Raw genomic sequence first — 16,888 nt, forward strand, 5'->3', positions numbered from 1 at the left:
GTCTTACAAGTGTGAGATTCTCTGAAAAATGACAAAATCAAGGCCATCAAACTTTCCATTTTTGGACAACAGTCTCTTATAATCATGAGTTGTGCCCAGGACTCGGCACACAGCAGACATTGTTTAGGATGTTTCACTCAGTCTTTGTGCACAGTTACCCTTTTTTTTTTTTAAAGCTTCTGGTTTATTTCACTTCTCTCTCATACTCTGTATTTTCTTCTCACTTCAGCTTTTGAATCGGAAAGACAAGACCACCTTTGAGAAATTGGACTACCTGATGTCTAAAGAAGATAATTACAAGCGGACCCGGGAATATATTCGAAGCCTGAAGATGGTTCCCAGTATTCCCTATCTAGGTAGGAGACTGAATTGGCTTATTTATTAAGAAACCTTCTCAGTGCCAAATAAGATGTTTTTACAAAGTTTCTAGTTGAGAAATTTTCTAGAAGCAGTGTGGACCATGGATAAAGAGGTAATTGGTTAGCTCCTAGGATTGGAACAGGTCTTTGATACTTCCCAAGAATGGGAACCTCACTGAGGGCCTTGAAACAAGGGATACTCTGCTTCTTATATAAGTAACCTGTGAATCACACACCTCCCCAGCCTACAATCTAGAGGGGTCACAAGACTTAATGGTTCATCCATATCCTCTTGAACCTGGGGAACCCAGGCCAAAACTCTTCTGTTCTGGTTCTCTGGGAGTTATTAGCATATTCCATAAGATTTGTAATAACAAAATTATAATAATTATTGATTTTTCTGATTAGTAAATAATACATGTTCATTGCCAAGAATTAGGAGAAGAAAATTCATATTATTTATTATCCCACATAGATCTAATCACTGTTTTGCATCATGTCCTTTAATTTTTTGGGTACATATAACAATCCATGTTTATAGTGAATATTTAATGTTATTAAACCCCATATGCATGGATTTGCCAAACTTGAATTTGCTAATATTGACAGGTTATTTCTACATTTTTGTTATTAAAATGTTGCAGGGAACATCCTTATGCAAAAACCTCTATATAGTTATGATTATTTTCTTACAATAAATTCTTAGAAGTGTGATTATTGGGTCACAATGTATGTAGAATTTTGCTTTCTTATTTTTGTTTTCAAAACACTCTCCATAGAGGCTGTAGCAACTTACATATTCTCGACATAAACAAACACTGTGTATTTTCATCTGTGTGGGGTTTTTTTTCTTTTCCTTTCTCTCGCTCTCATTTTTTTCTTTGCCAATTTGATAGGTGAAAAATACTTCTTGTAGTTTGGGTTTCACGGTCATGCTAATTTTATGAAAAAGTATTTATACCTTTTTATGACCTAAAAATAGTACTAATAACGAGGGAAATTAAAGTTTTATAAAAGTGGCTCCCTAAAATTTTCAGAGATCTAGTGTTAATTTCCTGGAGATATGTTTTTGATAACTTACAAATGCCTTCCATGAAAATTGTTTTCTAATTCCTTTTTTTTTTTTTTTTTTTTTGAGGGAGACGCAAGTACGAGTGGGGGAGGGGAAGTAGGAGGAAGAGAATCTTAAGGAGGTTCCATGTCCAGCATGTAACCCAATGTGGGGCTCAATCCCACAACCCTGAGATCATGACCTGAGTTGAAATCAAGAGTCAGAAGCTAAACCGAGCTACCCAGGCACCCCTGTTTTCAAGTTTTTTAAAGTCATTTTGGGAAATTTAATTTTAGTAGAAAATTGTCCACTTGACCCAAGTTTTAAAAAGTATTTGCATAGCATTCTTTTTCTCATTTAGTTTTCTTTGACCATAGTTTTATATAATATTCTCCTATAAATTTTAGCCTCTTATGTGTGGATGGTTGTATTTGTTTTGCATTGCTGATAGTTTGCATTTTTGTTTTCTCTTTCTTTTTTTCGTTTACTTTGTCAGAGGTATGTCTGTTGGTCTTCCCAGAGAATTAGACTTTGTATTTATCAGTCACGTTGTCCTTCTGCTTTCTAGTTTATTATATTATGTCAGCCTAAAATGTGCTTTTTGTCTCCACATTTTAGCACCTCTGAAGTTGGGATGCATCTTTCAATTGATGGCAAACAAAGCATTGTGATGTTGTTTAATTGGCAGTGGTTTTTCTTAGTTATACATAAAATGACAGTGTGTTTTATTTTTTTATTTTATTTTATTTTATTTTTTTTAAAGATTTTATTTATTTGAGAGCGAGCGAGCGCACATGAGCAGGGGGAGAGGGAGAGGGAGGGGCAGGCGCCCCACTGAGCAGGGGGCCCAAGGTGGGACTCCATCCCGGGATCCGGGGGTCATCACCTGAAAGGAAGACAGATGCTTAACCGACTGAGCCAGCCAGGCTCCCCGGAAGGGCCTTTATTTATTTATTTAAATATTTTTTTATTCATGAGACACACACACAGAGAGGCAGAGACACAGGCAGAGAGAGAAGCAGGCTCCATGCAGGGAGCCCGATGTGGGACTCGATCCCGGGTCTCCAGAGTCACGCCCTGGGCCGAAGGCAGGCGCTAAACCGCTGAGCCACCCAGGGATCCCCGACAGTGTGTTTTAGAATGATGTCCTAAATTTGATGAAATATGGAATTTCTGCTTTGTCTTTTATAGTTCATCTCTCCTGTTTTCCTTATGTTGTTTTGTTGTTTCTATTAACTACTTTGGTTGTATTATTGGCTCATTTGTATAAATATTACTTTTTCCTCTTTAATTTGGAAAACAGTTAAGGGCATACATTTTGCCCTGATAGCTGCTGCATGTTTTGTGATACAGTTTTCTCAGTGATATTCTTTAAATGTTCTGTGATTATAGTTTCAGTTTTTCCTTTATCCAAGTAATAGTTAAAGAAGTGGTTTTTTTTTTTTTCATTTTTTAAGGGCTCGAATTTTCTTCTTGTTTTCAAGTGGCTTTATGGAGATTAGAATTTATGTCCCATCCATTTGGAGGGTCCAGTTCAGTAGTTTTCAAAGAATTGTGCAGCCATCAACACAATTTTGCAACATTTTCATCATCCCAAAGACAAACCCTATGCCCGTTAGCGGTTACTCCCTTTTCCTTCTGGCCACATCTCTTCTGCTCTCACTCCCAGCCCTCAGCAACTGCCAGTCTACTTTCTCTATATATAGATTTGCTTATTCTGGACATTTCATGGAAATTTAATGGCACAGTATATGGTCTTTTATGACTGGCTTTTTCCCCTTTAGTATCATGTTTCCAAGTATTGGAACATAATCCCTACTTCATTCCTTCACATTGTCAGATAACATTCCATTGTGTGGACACCATGCTTTATTTATTTATTTGATGGACATTTGAATTGTTTCACTTTTTGGCCATCATACATCACACTGCTATGAGCAGCTTTGGGTTTTAAAAACAGTCTTCTAATTTTTTTTACATGGTTTTTGGGATATGTGGCATAAATGCTTTCTAGGTTTTAACAAATGTTTGACGTTTGTAGTTTAATATAAGATCATTTTTTGTAAGTGCTTCATGGGTGCTGAAAAAGAAGAGTAATCTTGCAAATTACTCTTATAACTTCATTAGAGTATTTAAATGATTAACTTGTGATAACTTAGTCTATTAAGTACAGAAATAAATGTTGGACTCCCCTTGCATTTCAAATAGTTTCTGCCTTACATTATTTAGTATATAGTAGTTTATAACAATTGGAAGTTTATGGTACACTGTCCCATACAAAATGATCTTGATTCTGTTTGTTAATTGCTTTTACTTCTTCGATAATAATTCTGTGAAATCTCTTTAATTTTTCATTTGTATTCATTTTATAAATCTTTGACTATATTTTGGGATTGGATATTTTAGATTGCCTTAAGTGTGATCTTTGAAAACTGCACTTAGTTGGACCCAATATGAGAGACCTTGCCTTTTAGTAGGGGAATACTTTTACATACTCATTTATTCTTGTGCCATATTATTGATTCTGTGCTTTCTTTTTTATGCTTTTTTATTCTTTCCTTGTCTTTTCTTATGACTTACTGTAAACTGCAGTGTCTTTCTACTTAATTTGCAAATCCCCACCTCAGATCTGCAGAGGGAGGGCATGTTGATGCACATAGCTCACAAACCCATTCCCACTTTGCCTGAGGCTGATCTGTTGAGGGATGACATTGATACTGTTAGGATGAGGGGGTTGCCTAATGCAAGCCTGGTGGTCCTCCCAGCAGAGGTGCTTCTGGACTGTTAAGGATGGACTCTTCTCTTTTCCTAAGAATGATCATGAGAGCTGCTGCTTACTGTCTACTTTCTGTGCCTGGCACTCTGCTAGGCATTTTAATGCATTATCTCAATGAATGGTCGTAATGGTCCAGTGAATAAGCAGGCACTGAGAGGTTGCCTAGGGTCACATAACTTGAGAGTGGCAGAGCCAGGACTTGGCCCACATTGTCTGGCCGTAAGCCCTAAGCTCTCAATATCACCCTCTCCTGATGCCCCATCTCCACTGTCCAGGTCATTATTTTCCTATTCCTCCCTGGCAGTTGCTACCTGTGTGTCCCCTGCCATTTATGACTTGAGGGTAGCCTCCACCAGACACTAAATGAAGGCAGATGAATTGTCTTGACTCTTTCTTGTGACACTCTCCGTTCTTGGACCTCAAGGCAGTGCTGTTTTGGGCTTTTGAGGGCAAACTGGACCAATACTGTCTCCCCTTTCTGACCCCTGTCCCTTGTAATCAGACCAAGTATATGAGTTACCTCCTTGGGCCACCAGCCAGAGGCCCCTCATGCATTACCCAGTGGCTCTCGTCAGGCCACAGGATGGGTCTGCACTTGCAGTGGACATGTAGCCTGTGCCAGCCCTGAGTTACTGGAGTTGTGGCCCTTCTTGGCCTTGATGGCTTCATCTCAGCTGCCTCTTCCTGGAGTTAGGTAGTGGAGAGGCTCTGTGTGGGCCTCAGTGTGGCACAGCGCTTCTGCTTCTACCTCCAAGAGCCCAGCTTAACTGCCCTGCCCCTGTGCTTCCAGCCTGATGGCAATTTCCCACTCCCCTCAGTCAGTCAGGCTGCATTTCTCATGCTCCTTGCAGCATGACTCCCTGACATACACGAGCAAGAGGAAGAGAACAGGAGGTGACCCCAACATGCTTTCCATTCTCAGGACTGTGTGCAGGGGCTTACCATGGGGAGAGCACTACAGTTTCGTTAGAAAGAATGAAGCAGGATCCCGTTCTGAGGCTTAGAGGGCTCATGGTCTTGAGGACAACTGGGGCCCAACCTGCCCGTCAGATCCCTGTGGACAGACCCTGCCCACATCCAGGTTGTGGTTTCAGTACTGGTTCCTCTTGGAAACCCAGCCTGTCCCAGGGCTGGATTTGTTTATTGCAGGGGGAATAGTTACATAATTCCTGGAAAGTACAATGTAGGAAAAAATGTCCGAAACCGTTTCTTTTTCCTTTGGCAAAGTCCTCACTGTAGGTCTTTCCCTCAGGGAGAGGGAGTTATTCTCTCGGAGGAACTTGAGGTCAGTCCCTGATATTTCCTGATGCTTTGTTGCCTCTGTCGCTGGAGATCTTGAGCGCTGCTCCAGCAGATATTTGCCTCTAATGGCGAGTATAGGGTTTACTTTTGTAATGACCTCCTAAACGTCTCTCGGAGGTTCTGTGCTAATTGATTGCCTGGGACTATTCAGGACTCTTTACTCGTGTGTCCCTCACTTCCTATAAAAGTGCCCTCACGGGGACACCTGGGTGGCTCAGCAGTTGAGCACCTGCCCCTGGCTCAGGGAGTGATCTGTGGTCTCAGGATCAAGTCCCACATCAGGCTCCCTGTGTGGAGCCTGCTTCTCCTTCTGCCTACATCTCTCTCTCTCTGTGTCTTTCATGAATAAATAAATAAAATCTTAAAAAAAAAAAGTGCCCTCACATAGTGCCAGCTGGTATTAGTAACGCTGTGAGTATGTAGTCCAGCTCCTTTGCATGCAAATTTTAGGGCCAGTTGGCTGCACTTTGGTGCACTGTTTCTCGTGAAACATTAATTCAAAAAACACTGAGGGAAAACTTACTACAGTTTAAAAATAAGATGGTCTGAAAAAGTTTCTTCCCAGTTACTTCAAAGCGTAAAAATAGTGGCGGGAAATAGGTCAATTATTTGCAGCTTAAATTGATCTGATGGCAACTCCTTGTTCATACCCAATTCAGACTGCAGTGGTAATAAAAGCAGGCCAAGGGCTGTGAAGAATGGCTCTACCATTTGTTTCTAAACAGCTTTGTTGACTTAGAGGGTGTTTGATTTTCACTACCTGTAATTCCCTCCAGGAAATAGCTACATAAAATTAAGAATGTAATGGATTTTAAAAGATTTAGAGCTGATTCTAAAAGTAACTATAGGCAGGGTGGAAAATTGTGATCTCTCAAGGAACAGATACTAGGCATTCTGACAGTTCTGAATCATAAGAAAACATTTAGACATTCTTGGTAAATTTACCCAGACTTTGATACATGAAGGAAATTTCTAGAACCTAAAGTATTCCTTCAAACCAGCAAACCGTTCCATAGATAAAGTAAGTCTTTATTTTCAAATATGGACTCTGAAGTTTAAAATGAAGGGAACTTGTTTCTGAGTTTAAACAAACTGACCTCAAAAGGACTTTCAGAAAGAAGTGTTTGTGCCGATGCCCAAAAGCCTCCCAAACAGCAAGGTGAGTGAGGGGCTAACACTCTGAGCTTGAGGGCAACATGTGCCAACCCCTTTGCAAGGCACTGTGTTCTCAGTGCTTGCCATTGAATGATGGGTGGGTACTTTTGTTAGGTGATGGATGAGCCAGACACCCTCTCTGTTCTGGTGAAGCTCACAGGCCAGACCTGGTCACCAGCAGTGAACAAGAAACTAAAAGTTAGCTGAGCTGAGCTGAGCACAATGAAGGGAAAGACAAAGGAGCAGATAGAGGGGCCCTGACCCAGTCTGGGGGACCAGGGAGGGTTTTCTGGAGCAGAGCCCTGAAGGATGAATAAGCTAGGCGAAGAGGTGGGAGGTGAGCATGCCAGACAAAGACAACAGCTTGTGCAAGAGCCCTGAAGTGGGGAAAAACATGTTTGTTGGAAAAACTGGCTGGAGAGTTGAAATTGAGGGGGAGGGTATTTTGAGAAGCAGCTGGAGTAGAATGGAAGGGTGAGATCACCTGGGGCCCAGACACTGTGAGTGGAGAGCTCAAGCCTTGATCCTCCTAAGAGCAGTGGGAAGCCATGGAGGGCTTAAAGCAAGGGCAAGGCCATTGGGCTTGTATTTAACACGTGCCACCTTGCCTGCAGCATGTGAGTAGCTTCAAGGAGATCAGGATGGAAGAGGGAAGGCTAGGTAGGGGGCCATGCAGAAGCCCACGCTGTGTCACTGTATTTCAGAAATTGCTAGAGGGGGAGGGAAAACATTTTAAACCAGTTCATTTTACTTTACTTTTTTTCATTTATTTATTTTTGAGAGAAAGAGAGCACGCACACACATGTGTGAGGTGGGAGGTGGGCCAGAGGGAGGGAATCTTAAGCAGACTCTGTGCTGAATGCCTGACATAGGGCGATCCCAGGACCCTGAGATTGTGACCTGAGCCGAAATCAAGAGCTGGATGCTCAATCAGCTGAGCCACCCATTCATTATTCATTATTTCTAATGAATTAGAAATAATTCATCTTAGAGCAGGACCTTGGAAAGACATAAAACAGTTATCAGTGAGCATGTCCCTTACACCTGATGGAAACAAATAGCATTTCCCTGTGCTTTGCCTTTGAGAATCACTGAGAATCATTTGAGCTGTGGCCCCCTTAGAGCAGCGATGAAAGGGCAAGCACAGTGCTCTTTTCATCTACCGACAGAATACAGGTGGGATTGGGCTGGCTGATGCCCAAGACACTTCTGTGTCCCAGAACATGGACCAGAGAGGCCACCACCACCCCAGGACCAAGTCCATTGGCTCCCAGTTCTGGGGTGACCACATTGTCCTGTAGCTGTCCCTAAGTTCACCAGCATTAAGGGTAATCCTTTCCTTTCGTGCCCAACTGAAAAATTTCCATTCCACATGCAGGAAATCCAGACTTTTTTGTTTTCAGTTCTCCACCCGATGTGTTTCTAAGGATCCCCAAGGAATACTCACTTCTTCCACAGACCCATCCTGGTTGTTGCATGGTGCCTTAGCTGGTTGCCTGGCTCCAGACCTCTGATCCATCCCTCCAACATCTCTGCCTTTCCTACCCAGTCCCTGCAGCTGGATCTATGTGGAGCCGGGCTCCTCCTTCCTCCCCTGGGAAGCACAGTTTAGGATGGATCCGGGGATGTCATTGTCCCCAAAGAAAGGTTTAAGCTTCCATTCTGGAGTGCCTGCTCCCGGAGCTCCCAGACTATGCCCTTTCTCCTCTTTGCCTGACGGACTCATGCTGCAGGACTGACCTGCTACCCTCCTTTTCCCAGCTCAGGAGAGCCTTTGATCAAATTTCCCCTTCCTCATATTGAGGGATTCACCTTCTCTGAGGCCCAGCAAGCAGGGAAAAGCTGCCCTCTGACCCATCTCAAACATGCTTCCTGGCCAGCAGAATTATCACAAAGACAACTCCCATCTCAAGTGAAAGAAACCTTTTCTATTATTTTATAGAGTGAACAGCTGCATATTGTCTTGAATCTCATTCTTTCCAGAAGAGAATTTTGTCTTTACTTTTGCATTCTGAAGATTTGTTACCTTAAAATTCACATTTTTATGGGACTTTGTAGTCACATCCCATTTTTACAAAAAGCCACTGGATGTTATTAAAACCCCCATTTTGCCAGGGCCAGATGGCTTCCCAGGGGAATTCTATCAAACGTTTAAAGAAGAAACAATACCTATTCTACTAAAGCTGTTCCGAAAGATAGAAAGGGATGGAATACTTCCAGACTCGTTTTATGAGGCCAGCATCACCTTAATTCCAAAACCAGACAAAGACCCACCAAAAAGGGGAAGTATAGACCAATCCCTCCCTGATGAACACAGATGCAAAAATTCTCAACAAGATACTAGCCATTAGGATCCAATAGTGCATTAAGAAGATTATTCACCATGACCAAGTGGGATTTATCCCCGGGATGCAAGGCTGGTTCAACACTCATAAAAACAATCAACGTGATAGATCATATCAACAAGAGAAAAAACAAGAACCGTATAATCCTCTCAATAGATGCAGAGAAAGTATTTGACAAAATACAGCATCCATTCCTGATCACAACTCTTCAGAGTACAGGGATAGATGGAACATTCCTCAGCATCTTAAAAGCCATCTACGAAAAGCCCACAGCAAATATCATTCTCAATGGGGAAACACTGGGAGCCTTTCCCCTAAGATCAGGAAAAAGACAGGGATGTCCACTCTCACCACTGCTATTTAACATAGTACTAGGAGTCCTAGCCGCAGCAATCAGGCAACAAAAAGAAATAAAAGGCATTCAAATTGGCAAAGAAGAAGTCAAACTCTCCCTCTTTGCAGATGACATGATACTGTACATAGAAAACTCAAAGACTCGATCCAAGATTGCTAGAACTCATAGAGCAATTCGGCAGTGTGGCAGGATACAAAATTAATGCCCAGAAATCAGTGGCATTTCTATACGCTAACAATGAAACTGAAGAAAGAGAAATTAAGGAATCAGTGCCATTTACAATTGCACCCAAAAGCATAAGATACCTAGGAATAAACCTATCCAAAGAACTAAAGGATCTATACCCTAAAAACTACAGAACACTTCTGAAAGAAATTGAAGAAGACACAAAGAGATGGAAAAATATTCCATGCTCATGGATTGGAAGAATTAATATTGTGAAAAAGTCAGTGCTACCCAGGGCAATTTACACATTTAATGCAATCCCTTATCAAAATACCATGGACTTTCTTCAGAGAGTTGGAACAAATCATCTTAAGATTTGTGTGGAATCAGAAAAGACCCCAAATAGCCAGGGGAATATTGAAAAAGAAAACCAGAGCCAGGGGCATCACAATGCCAGATTTCAGGTTGTACTACAAAGCTGTGGTCATCAGTACAGTGTGGTACTAGCACAAAAACGGGACACATAGATCAATGGAACAGAATAGAGAACCCAGAAATGGGCCCTCAACTCTATGGTCAACTAATATTCGACAAAGCAGGGGAGACTATCCACTGGGAAAAGGACAGTCTCTTCAATAAATGGTGCTGGGAAAATTGGGCAACCACGTGCAGAAGAATGAAACTAGACCATTCTCTTGCACCATACACAAAGAAAAACTCAAAATGGATGAAAGATCTAAATGTGAGACAAGATTCCATCAAAATCCTAGAGGAGAACACAGGCAACACCCTTTTTGAACTTGGCCACAGCAACTTCTTGCAAGACACATCTATGAAGGCAAGGGAAACAAAAGCAAAAATGAACTATTGGGACTTAATCAAGATAAAAAGCTTATGTACAGCAAAAGAAACAGTCAACAAAACTAAAAGACAACCTACAGAATGGGAGAAGATATTTGCAAATGACATATCAGATAAGGGCTAGTATCCAAGAACTATAAAGAACTTATTAAACTCAACACCCAAGAAACAAACAATTCAATAGTGAAATGGGCAAAAGACATGAACAGAAATTTCAGAGGAAGACATAGACATGGCCAGCAAGCACATGAGAAGATGTTCCGCATCACTTGCCATCAGGGAAATACAAATCCAAACCGCAATGAGATACCACCTCACACCAGTGGGAATGGTGAAAATTAACAAGACAGGAAACAACGAGTGTTGGAGAGGATGTGGAGAAAGGGGAACCCTCTTGCACTGTTGGTGGGAATGTGAACTGGTGCAGCCACTCTGGAAAACTGTGTGGAGGTTCCTCAAAGAGTTAAAAATAGACCTGCCCTATGACCCAGCAATTGCACTACTGGGGCTTTACCCCAAAGATACAGATGAGTGAAAAACTGAGACACCTGCACCCCAATGTTTATCGCAGCAATGTCCACAATAGCCACACTGTGGAAGGAGCCTTGGTGTCCATTGACAGATGAATGAATACAGATGTGGTCTATGTATACAATGGAATATTCCTCAGCCATTAGAAACGACAAATACCCACCATTTGCTTCAACGTGGTTGGAACTGGAGGGCATTTTGCTGAGTGAAGTAAGTCAATTGGAGAAGGACAAACATTATATGGTCTCATTCATTCGGGGAATATAAAAAATAGTGAAAGGGAATAAAGGGGAAAGGAGAGAAAATGAGTGGAAAATACCAGAGAGGGTGACAGAACATGAGAGACTCCTAAGTCTGGGAAATGAACAAAGGGTGGTAGAAAGGGAGGTGGCCCAGGGGATGGAGTGAATGGGTGATGAGCACTGAGTGGGGCACTTGATGGGATGAGCACTGGGAGTTATGCTATATGTTGGCAAATCGAACTCCAATTAAAAAATATACAAAAATAAAAAACCATTTTGTGAGTGAGAAAAGCCACAGTTTGACTTATGACTTAGTCAATGTCATATGCCAGGCGGATACCAACTGCAGCTCAACATCACATGCCCTGGCTGGGGCTCCACCCAGCCTTAACTCACACATCCTCTGCCTTGTGCCCCCATCTCCATGGAGAGAAACAGTGCAGGATGAAAACATGTTGGGGAGACATTTGCTCTGCTGCCCAGAGCTGAGCACCTTGTCACCTTTGTCCCTCCTGGGGCGCAGAGAGGATCTGCAGTCTGTATTTCTCTGAATCAAGAAGTTGTGTCTGAACCCCTAAAGGAGGTGAGAGCAAAGCCCACTTTGTGCAAGAAAAAGTGTGTCTTCATAGCAGGAATCCGTGTGCTCATGAGGATGCCCGCTTCACCTTGACCTTTAGTCTCTGGATTTCTAATCAGAAGCTCACGACATTAATAATGACAACTCTTGATTCTCTCCTATGTGACCAGCACTGCACTGTGACCAGCACTGCACTGAGCACTTTATAAGAATTATCTCATTTAATCCTCCTAATGCTCCTTCCTCTGGGGGGTGGGGGTGGGGTGGGTACTATTTTTAACTTATTTCACAGCTTCAGAAGCCAAACAGGATTCATGTTAAAGATCTCATTACTTTTAGTGGTGCCACTTCCTTTTGATGAGACCAGTGTCCAACCCAGTCTAATCCCATGCCCACCCATAAGCCTCAGAATATGCCACATTTCCCTATAAAAGGTCTTCACAGTCTGGGAAAACCCAGACAGTGTACTGAGAAAGATTGTCTCTGGAGACCCTCCTTTTGTGGAGTGGAGGCTTGAGGTGGGAGACTGAGGAGCCCCTCCAGGTCAGCTGGCCCTAAGCAGGACTAAGGTTGGTGGGGGTAGAGGAAGGGCTAGAGAGTTTCTCCATCCTCAGGAGTAACCTGGCACCTTGGATGTCTCCTTGCAAGGAGGCTTGGAAAGGGAGAGTTAAGACAATTGACACCAAGAATCTGAAAGATTCTGAGTGGCTGATAGCTTGTAAGATGGCCTCAGTCGTCCCTGATCCCTAGCATTCCTGTCCTTATGTAACTCCTTCCCCTTGAGCATGGGCAGAATATACTGACTTACTCCTAACATATAGAATATGACAGAAATAATGGGGCATCTATTCTTAGATCAGATTGTGCCTTCAGTGTGAGGGGCTTGCTCTCTCTTCCTGTTTCTTGGACCTCTTCCTCTCTCTCGGATTCTGGGGGAATCCAGCTGCCTTGTGTTTGGTAGTTCAGTGGAGAGGCTCCTGTAACAAGGGGCCTCAAGAGACTGAGGCCTGCCAGCCACCTCATGAGTGGCCTACCTCGGTGGAGCCTTCAGATGAGACCACAGCCTCGGCCCATGGCTTGACTGAGTCACTTGAGACTTCTTGAGCCAGAGACACCCAGCTGAGATACCCTCAAATTTCTGACCGCAGAACCTGCAAAGTAATACATAAGTATGCTGCTAAGTTTTGGGGTAATCTGTCACATAGCAATGATAACTAGCACATCTCACAGCCTTGATCACCATCCCACATTTATTACTTTGTTACCTCAACTGTAAAACCAAGCACACAGAAGACTGTAAGATTGATCTCTAGGGCAGCAGGAAGTTCTAGGTCCCTCTCAGAAGCTTATTTTGAGGGAAGGAAATCCTGTAGGAATAAGAGAGGGTGGTTGCCACTTTGAGAAGTAATGGGGAAAAAAAAGAGAAGTAATGAATTTTTGCAGCTCTGTAAGGAAGAAGGGGCCTGAAGAGGGCCTAGCAAGTCACCTTCAAAAAGGCTGTGGTTCCCTACTCAAGTTTATGGTAGGCTTTAGTGGGTAATGTGTGCAGACCTTCAGAGGTCCAGGAGTGCCTGCTTAGGAAACTGGAAGATCTGTTCTGTGTGGCCACCCAGAAAGCTGTGTTGGGGAAGAGCCTCCAATGCCCACTCATTCTCTTAGAAACTTTTTAGTTTATAAAAGTAACGCATTGTTTGTTGTAAAACTCACACTAAAAGGAAGTCTGTGAAGTAAGAAGTGAAAATCCCCTTCTTCCTCGCCTACTCGCCCAGAAGCAGCCACAATTAACAGTTGGTGTGTATCCTTCCAGACGTTTTAATCTCCATACACTGATGTATGTCCATGTGGGTGTGGGGGAGGATGCAGATAATATTGTGCTTTTTAACCCAAATGGGGACATTTTATTCATTTTGCTTTGCACCTTACATTTTGTTCCATGTAAAGAGTCACAGATGTTGTTTGGTGGCAGCACATGTAGAACTTCTTCCTTCTGTCTAGTGGCTCTGTGGCACCCGTGGCAGGCACGTGGGTGGTTCGCTGAGCTGGGCCTGGGTGCATGCCGGTTTGTTCAGCCATGTGCTGACTGATGAGCAGGCAGGTGGCTTCTGTGCTCTCCCTTCAGTGGCAAATATAGTGGAGAACATCTTTACTGGTATGCCTTTACTCACCTGCAGAGTATTTCTGCAACAGAGTGTGGGAAGAGGAATTGCCAGACAGACTGTTTGTGACTTATCTCAGGTAGCTGCTGCAGAAATGCCCTCTGAAAGGTGACATTTCCACTTTGCCAAGAGTGTGAGCATGCCTGTTGGCCCCACTCTCACCAGCACTAGGCCCTACTGACTCCTTTTTATTTATGAGGAAATGTCAGGTGAAAGATGGCATCTTGTTTTAATGCACGCTTTTCTACCCGTCAATCCTTTGTGTTCTTGGCAAAGAAGCTACTTTTCTCCTTTAAACACATGCTCCCCGGGCTCTCCTGCACCCAGGGTCAGGCAGCCAGGCCCTCAGGCCTCCCACCCAGCTGCTCATCTGCCCTCTGCTCCCACTTCTGTGTCCTGAACACCTCCATCTATCCTTAATCTCTCTCCTGTGTCCCCAGCACAACCGCATGCTGCCCTGATCAATGAAGAAGGGCTGCTTGGCTCTTGGGTCCATGGAGAGGAGGCTGAAAGAAACTAGTGCCCACACTTTTTTCTGAAGCTTGGTCAGCATTCTGGACTCCAAAGAGGCTTCATGCTGCCTCTTAGTTTTTTCCGTCTTTGAGGTAACTAAGATGTCAGCCTTTGTCATTACATGGCTCCAGAAGGGAGCCTCTACATTACCCTTCCAGGCTCTCAATCACTGCCAGCTCTCTAAGGATCAGGGTAAATGTGGCCTGTCCACCCTGCCCAAGGAACTCTCTTCTTGGGAAGATGTCCCTCAGCTTCAGGAGGGTGCATGTGCTGAAACAGGGGGAAGAGAGCATCCCTTGACCAGCCCATAGAACTGAATTTATCATGATCGGTGGTGAGATGGAGATGGGCTAACCAGATAGCCTCACACCTGGGAGGTGCCACAGGTGGAAGTGCTTTGGGAAGGCCACACAGATGAGAGAGATTATGTGTCTGGGTTCCCAGTGTGGGTTGAGCTGCCCTAAGCTGTCCCATGTCTGGAAAGACGGGGATACTTGAATGTCTTAGTGATGGTTGGTACCAAAGCATTGTGTTCACAAGTGGCAGAGTCTCAGACTAGGGCTGTGTCAGGCTTGACTCTGGATCTGAGAGAGACTAGGTAAGGAAGCCCCAGGCATGAAGGCATGGAGATGGGAGGTGGACATGAGCCACCACAGTGGGGACCCAGCCACCAGATGATGTGGCTCAGGGCTTGGACTGGAGAGAATTGGTGTACAAGATGACAGCCAGACTGGCTACAAGTTGACCCTGTGACTGCCAAAGGTTGGGGCTCAGTCTAGAGGTTAGAGGACAGGTGGAAGCAAGACAGGCAGGGCCCAGCCTTTAGCCCGGGCAGAGCCCTGGTAAACAGCCCCTGGCTGGCTTCCTGACACCTGGGGACCTATTGTCCATCCAGCTACGTCTGCACAGATAGGCTGGCTGGCTAGCTCATGTAACTGCTGCTGTAGGCAGCAGGCCACCACGATTCTCAGATGTGTAGGGGGGGGATCACAGGGTGAGAGAGGGCCTTAGTTGTTTCATTTTGCCTTGTGGACAGTGACCTAGTACTACAGAAGCAGGAGTGCAAATCCTGAATGGCTCAGAGTGCGTGTTCTTGGGCAAGTCGCTTACATTTCTGAGCCTTGATTTCTGTTATGTCAAAGGGAGTATAATTAGAAGACCCACCTCAGAGATCTGTTAATGAGATTTAAAGAGACAACTCATGGTGCCTGGCACACAGAAAGCACTCCGTAGATGGTAGACAGCATGAGTGTAATCCAGAGTGAAATACTGCCAGGAAGACTCCAGCAGTGGGGATCTGGTTGTCTCCAGTATCCACAGAGACTATTGAGAAACTCAGCAAATCCAGAAAGGGCAGGAAGAGTCCCATCTGGGCATAGCCAGGTGTCACATTTAGTGGCCCAGCAGGGCCTGGAAGGGTTGGGTGTGCTTTGTGCAGTAGAGCAGGAGTGGACAGGGGGAGGTTCTGAGGAATAGACACCATCGATATGTAGTGAGACAGGATCTACCTACCCAGCAAAATACAGCCTTTGGAGAGGAGGGGGATGAACAGCAGCTGAAGTACAGTGTAGACACCTTGGATATAGATGAAGGCCAAGACCTCTGCTTCTCTGGGAACCTAGGAACTACCCCTAGCTGTCCCCACAGCACTGAACAGCAGTGTTCACTCCAGCCAGAGTTGATAGGCCTGAGGTGGACACCCAACCCAAGCAGGCCAGTCAGATCCTCTGGCTGGGAGTTAGCACTGGAAGGGAGGGTGCTTGTAAGTCTTTGCTGGCACTCAGACCAAGAGGACATGTGAGCTCAGGAATTCCATGCTGGGAAAAGCAGATGGATGCACAATGAGAAACAGAGAGACCTGCAAGCAAGGGAAGAGGAACAGAAGGGGGAGAGGCTGGAAACTCTGCTGCCTTGCCTCTTGAAGGCTTTCCAGGCAGTTTCTGGTTCCTGGCCCTCGTGAGGCCCAGCTGCGTCCCTGCTCATGGACTCTGGGAGATACCTCGTGTCCTTATGTAACCAGCTTATTAAATGAGCTGGACTCAGTCAGGTGTAAGAAGAAACCAACTTAATTTTTTCCCCAGTGTCCTTTCCAGCCTACCCTGTGGACTAGCTCTTTCCTCAGCCAATGCTGAAAACTTCTCAAGCCCCTTCATCTTTCTGCTGTGAGGACGAAAAAGCTGTCTGTTCTAAGCACCTGGTCACCACAAACAGTCTGGGGTAGTAGTCAGAAGTTTGGACTTGTAAAGCCCGAGACTCAGAGGCCTGGGCTGGGGGAGGGCCTACAGTCAGTTCTGTCCCTGGACCCTGCAGCCCTCCTGCCTCCTGATTGCCCACTGAGGTCTGTGAGCCTTGGGCTTGGACCAAGGGAGAGGGAGTAGGGAGGGGTCATGGCTCATCCTATGTGGCTGATTCAGTTGTAATTCAGAGCTTGTGCCCTGTGGGTATCCCAGATGCCCAAGCACCTGTGCTCTGCTGCTGCCAGACAGTTTCTCTTCTGGGC

The 16,888-nt window shown here is 44.5% G+C and overlaps 1 protein-coding gene across 12 annotated transcripts in view; it reads left to right on the forward strand.

The window, feature by feature from the left end:
* Positions 1 to 16,888, forward strand: part of RALGPS1 (Ral GEF with PH domain and SH3 binding motif 1) — a 294,614-nt gene that overhangs the window by 133,871 nt on the left and 143,855 nt on the right. For all 12 annotated transcript variants that reach the window (XM_072777971.1, XM_072777977.1, XM_072777976.1 and 9 more), the window contains one exon: positions 230 to 356. In XM_072777971.1, the coding sequence (XP_072634072.1) occupies positions 230 to 356 (127 nt within the window). The remainder of the gene's footprint in view (positions 1 to 229; positions 357 to 16,888) is intronic.

The sequence above is a fragment of the Canis lupus genome, chromosome 16, assembly GCF_048164855.1.
Source record: "Canis lupus baileyi chromosome 16, mCanLup2.hap1, whole genome shotgun sequence".
Classification (NCBI taxonomy): domain Eukaryota; kingdom Metazoa; phylum Chordata; class Mammalia; order Carnivora; family Canidae; genus Canis; species Canis lupus.